At 52.2% G+C, this 6,000-nt stretch overlaps 1 protein-coding gene across 1 annotated transcript in view; it reads left to right on the forward strand.

The window, feature by feature from the left end:
* CFAP61 (cilia and flagella associated protein 61) overlaps positions 1-1,663 on the forward strand; it is a 250,693-nt gene extending 249,030 nt beyond the window's left edge. The window contains exon 27 of the mRNA XM_082645893.1: positions 1,188-1,663. Coding sequence (XP_082502019.1) covers positions 1,188-1,388 — 201 coding nt within the window. The 3' untranslated portion in view covers positions 1,389-1,663. The remainder of the gene's footprint in view (positions 1-1,187) is intronic.
* Positions 1,664-6,000: the final 4,337 nt, after the last annotated feature.

Raw genomic sequence — 6,000 nt, forward strand, 5'->3', positions numbered from 1 at the left:
GTGTGTTTTTTTTGCTGTTAAAAAAAAGAATTATTGGAAGGTCAAATAAATATACCATCAAAGTCCATCTTCCTTTAGGGTAATTTTCAATTATTGTGGTGTTCAGAAAGCACACAGCTCAAATCTCAGTGAAGTGCTTTTTTATTTTGGCCACACCACATGGCCTGTGGGATCTTAGTTCCCTGGCCAGGGATCGAACCTGTGCCCCCTGCATTGGAAGCACAGAGTCTTAACCACTGGACCACCAGGGAAGTCCCTTTTTAAAAACGTTTTTTAATTTTTTGAGTGAAGTGCTTTTTATAACAACCCTCCTATAGATGGGCAGATAGGTGATGAAGCAAGTATGGTAGCTGTAGAAACCAGGTAGTGTGTATGCAGGTGCCAAGCGCACCGTTCTGTCAACTTGCCTCTGTGTTTGAATCCTTTTATTTTATAATAAAGTGTTGGAAAAATCTCTACTGTATTGTAAACATGCACAGCATATGCTTCTCAACTTCAAATAACTTTATTCCCTCTCATCCCCATCTTTAAAGATATCAACGAAATTTGCCTGTACTCAGAATTTATTCCAGGGCTTTAAAAATCCCATTTCTTGGGGACTGTAACCAAGTAAAGTAACCATCTAGGAGTTTTCATGTAAAAATCTTTAATCACCTCCTTTCTTATTTTTAAAACAAGCCTGATATACAGATCTTTTCTATCTGTATATTAAGAGCTTAAAATTAAGAGCTTACAATTACTACCCTTGCTGAACCTTGAAGACATTATGCTACGTGAAGTAAGACAGTCACAAAAAGACAAATAGTGTTTGGTTCCATTTACACGAGATGCCTAAAGTCAAGTCCTAGAGAAAGGAGAAGGGTGGTCGCCAGGGGCTGGGAGGAGAGGGATGGGGAGTCAGGGGTTAAATTAAAGAGTTACAGTTTGGGAGGATGCGGACATTCTGGAGATGATGGTGGTCATGGCTGCCCAGTATGAAAGCCCCTAACACCTTTGAATCTTACACTTAAAAATGGTTAAAGTGGTAAATTTTATGCTATGTGTGTTTTGCCACAGTTTTAAAAAAATTGTTTTTTAATCTAGAAAAAAAAAATGACCAACCTTGGGGAGTTTTAGTGAAACTGCCCTCTTACTGTGGAGCTAAGCCCAAGTAATTTCAGTATCTGGCCTCTTACCGTATTTTCCAGGAGGAAAACCTTCCTTCCATAGAAGAGTTAGCCCGTCAGATCGAAGATGAGGAAATTAACCTGCCTGAGAAGCCCAAGAATTACCTCAGAAGAGTTTTCCAGGAAACCATCTACAGGCCTCTGGTTGAGAAGAGCATCCTTGACTATCTGCGCTATAATCATTACCACCTGCCCATGTACGCGTGGCCGGGCATCATTTAGCGGTGGCCACGGCCTCCACTTGATTGCTTCCACTCGTGTCGTTCCGGGAAGTGCTCCGTAAAAGCAGGAAACCTCTCTGAAGCCTGGCTGGACCGCCAGGCACCGTCGTGGTTCCGTCCTTTCTTTTCCGTGTCCACCGATGCCTGTGGTTTCCTATCGTCCCAGTAGGTGGCGCACGGCGGTGCGTCTCGATTCTGGGGCAGGGAGACGCTTTACCAACACCAGGCGTGTTCCTGGGCAGAATAACCCATTTTAGCAATAAAATGAGGCCGGTACCGTGTAAAACTTGTTTTTTAACCTTGGGCGTGGTTCTGTTTGATTTCCTGAAAAGTCCTGCCGCCAACGCTGTTAGTCCTTTACATGTTTACCCGGTCATACTCGTGGGCGATAAAAAAGAAAATCGTGTGCGCAGGATGGAAAATGAGTAAAACAGATGACAGGAAATTGTCATTTAACATCAGAAGGACTGATTGCACAGACAAGTTTACAGGAACTTTTGAAACGAGGAGGCTGCTCTCACGGCCCCAGTATTTCTACTTCCGGTTCCAGATCAGGAGCATAAATGCACCGAAAAACTGGAAGATCAGCTCAGGTTCACACACAGGTTTTAGACTAGAAAACGGTGGTGGGAAACTAATCTAGGTCATTTCCTTTGACCCTCAGCGCTGTTGCTTTGCATCGGCCCCCTCTGGTACCTGTCACCTGTAATGTGGGTCAGTAGCCTTCTTTCTTGTAAATAAAGCAAATTAAGTGCCTAGCACAAAATATGGATGGGTTCAGGAACAACACATAAGACTGTTTTCATTTATTTGAATCTCTTTTAAGCAGATAGTGTGACACAATTTGTGTCTGAATTTTTGACCAGTAGCGCTTAAAAAAGTGTCTTTCATGGACAGAATTACAGTTTTCGTTCTTTTTTTTGGCATTTATGTTAATATTTAGCAAAAATTGGCTCAATTACAATGACTACACAGTAATTTGGAGGATGTCATAGTTGGCATTACAGAATTATCCACCCATTAACAAACTGATACCTCTCAAAAAGAAAATGGTTTTGGAACACTAGACTCTGATTTTTCTAAGGCAGGCAAAAGCAAGCAATAAACTCCATTAATTCCTGCACACGTATGTTTTACACAAGCACATGGGTCATTCAGAGGGAGGGCCCAGCTCCCACCATATGGTACAAACTGTGTAACTCCTGTGGAGAACAATTGCTACTGGTCCCCTCTTCAAACTGCAAGCCCAACACATATGGAACCATATTTCAGGGCCTGCAAATGAGTCAGCTCAAGAAACTCTCCTTCCCCCACCCCCTTCCTCTGAGAGGCCCTGGATTAAATTCATCAGCAAATGGAGTGAGTTTCTGTGACAGGCTCTGGGACCTTGGGTGGAGATTAACAGTACAACCAGTTAGAGGATCAACAGTTATGATTTCTGTGACTAAGTACTACCATCAAAAAGCTTCTGGTCACATAGAAGTGACCCCATATGACAGTGCCAACCTTAATATCAAATCATGCATACACTTCATAGTCAGTTTTCCTTTGTTGCCTTTTTAAAAGTAGTCTTGGGCCCCCATAAGTATCATGGCAGATTTGAAAATGTCTAGAATATAATTTAGTCTACATAGTGTATTGGAGGAAGTTACTGATCACTGTCCTATGTTCAGAAAGTGAGTCATTTCCTGAATCTAGGCAGGAATTTTAGCATATATGTGCAGACAAGCATTTTGTCACTAAGGAACCACTTTTCTAAAAAGAGATGAACCCAAGAGTTGTTGATCATAGCTTGAAACTGGGTGTTTTAAGGGCTCTAGGAAAATAAAGATATTTATTCCTCAATGATGATGAATCCTGGCAGAAGAAAGGGCTTCAGAAAGACCAAGATTTGGACTTCTCTTGAGGAGCCCTGGCGTGGCTTCTGTAAGAGACATGAGTGCCAGGAAGTCCCCAGGCATTTCAGGGTGTGCTGCTCAGCAGGGAGTCTTGAACTCTAAGCCCAATCTTACTGACAGGAAAACACCAAAGTTAAATTTCCCACGTTGTATTCCCCCCAAATCACACGTAACAACCATGCCTCACAGTTGCCTCTAATGATCTTCTGACATAAGTCGGTTTTTACTAGCACGTGGCCACCTCCTTCCCCAAAATGGCTCCTGAGATGCCACCGAAATATCCCAGGAAGGCGAGAGAAAAAGAGAAGATGATGTGGGAGAGGAAAGAGAACACTGTACGGAGAAAATGTGAAGCCAGCCAATCAATATTTACCCTCAGAAGAGGGTGAGTGTGTGTGTGTGTGTGTGTGTGTGTGTGCGCGCGTGAGAGAGAGAGAGCGCGCGCACACGGGTGCACGGCTGAGTGTTAGCCAAGGCGCAGGGAGAGGGGCTCGAAAGTCGTCGTGAGCGAGGAGCTGTTGATTGTTTTCTGGTTGAGAGAAGAGGTGATGATAAGGCTGGGATACAGTGCGCGCCGGGCCGGGCGGAGCGACAGCTGTATGCTAATACTCGCAGAAACCAGCCTCCGCGTCCCCCATTAAAGCAGGCGGCCAGGAGGCCACACATCACTGAACAAATAGGCTCTCTCTAGACAAATAAAATAACACACGTTGGCCTGCGGGGAGTGGGGAGAGCCAGAGGGGGAGAGGAGCGGGAGGAGAGGAAGGGAGGGGGAGGGAGGGGAGGGGAGAGAGGGAGACCCTGAAGGAGAGAGGATGGACGGGGAGAGAGGGGAGGGGAGACGAGGTGATGGGGGGCAGGGAGGGAGACCAGGGAAAAGAATGAGAGGGACAGTCCGAGGGGGAGAGGGTCGGGGGTGGGCGAGACCGTGAGGAGGAGAGAGATGGGGGAGTGAAACATGCGAAGAGAGAGGGAGAGGTGGGACGGGGTGGGCAGAGAGGGGCAGGGGAGAAAGAAGGGAGCGCCCGGGAAGGAGGAGGGGAGGGGTGGGGGAGGGAAGGTGGGAGAGAGAAGGAGGCGGGGATGGGGGGCAGAGAAGGAGGGCGAGAGGAGGAACACGGACACCTAAACCCAATAGCAGCAGCAGGACGGACGGAGTGGCGGGGGCGGGGGGACAGAGGCCCAGGCGGACAGCGCGCCCCTCCAGCCCCCGGGCGCCTGGCTGCCTCTCCGTCCGCCCCCCGGGGCTGGCGAGGACTGGGGACGTTCGGAATCGCCGTGGCCTTTCTGGTCAATTTTGCTGGGGCTTCATCGCTGAGACTGGGGCGCGCGGGGAGCCGGGCCGCCCCTCACAGGTGGGAGCCGCCCCCTGCGCGCCCCATGCTCGGTGCCCTCCCAGCTCTTCCTGGCCTCATCCTCTGCTTAGGACTTTCCCACACTTCCTGGCTTCTCCTTCGCCCGCTTTGGCCAACATCGCCCTTCCCGTCTCCCGGCCCGGGGACCGTCCGGCCCGCCTCCCCTGCCCGGCCCGCGACAGTCCCACCCGAGGCGAAAACAAACAGCCCCGAGGGCACTTCAAGGAGCGTGCGGAGGCCCGACGGCACACTCGGGAGATGAAAGGGGCGGCCGGCCACCCCGTGGGCCCCGGCGAATAATGGGCGCGCGGCAGATTGCCGGGGGCACTTGAAACTCGAGGGGAGGGAACTGCTGGAGCGCGGTCCCTCCCCGCGCCCGGCGGACGGCGCAGCCTCGCGGATTCGCCCTCGTCTGCCCTCTTTCATGCGCTCTCCTTTTGTGTGGAATTATTTAAACGGGAGATCCATGGCAGCTTTATGCTAATGTGCCGAACAAAGGCGACGGCCCGCCGGCGGGGGCCCGGAAGGTGCCTGGAGGCCGGAGCGGGACGGGCGGGGAGGCAGCGGGCTGCGCGTGTCTCTCGCGTGCCCCGGGGCCAGACACGGCCGCCCCTCATTCCTGCAAACACAAAGCCTCTCCGGCTCGGGCCGGCGCGCGCGGCGCACGGGGAGCTGGGCCCCTCCGGGACCTGACGGCGGGCTCTGCGCCTGGAACGCTTGGTCCAGGCCCGGCCGTGGCTCGCGGGCCGGGAGGGCCTCTGCGAATCCGGCAGAGGCGTCCGCAGCCGGCCCGGGACAGCGATGGGGGCGCTGACCACTCCCTCTCGCGCCTCCCGAGCGTCTCCAAACGCGCCGCGTGCCGCGGGGTGAGACTGCGGACCCTCCTGTCCTCTCCTCTTCGGAGCTTAGGGTCTGCCTAGTGCCGGCGACATCCCACAGGGCAATTCCTGAGCCGAAATTCCTCGCTCTAGCGCTTATCTCCAAGCTTTGCGCTTCCAGCAACTCCCTGGCGCTAAACTCGGGAGCCGGGGTGGGGGGGTGGGTGGGTCACAGTGAACCCCACTGCGTTCCCCGACGGCAACCTAGGACTCCAGGACAGGAGGGCTTAGAGCGGCCGCGGCCTCCAGCTCTGCAGCGGTCAGAGGAAGAATCCACCGCGGGGTCCGCAAGAACGAGAGGCGAAGAGGCCTCTGGATTTTTCCCAAGCGCCGGCCAGGACCCCACAGGAAGGGGAGGAGTCGCTTGGGGCCCGGGAAGGGCACTTCGGGACCCTGCCTGGGATCCCTCTGCTCGCCTCCTCCTGTGAAGCTCCCCAGGAAGGGGCAAGTCAGCGCTCAGTGTTTCCCCAGCCCAACTCCAC

Source organism: Mesoplodon mirus, assembly GCF_964341445.2.
Source record: "Mesoplodon mirus genome assembly, chromosome: 15".
In the NCBI taxonomy this organism is placed as follows: domain Eukaryota; kingdom Metazoa; phylum Chordata; class Mammalia; order Artiodactyla; family Ziphiidae; genus Mesoplodon; species Mesoplodon mirus.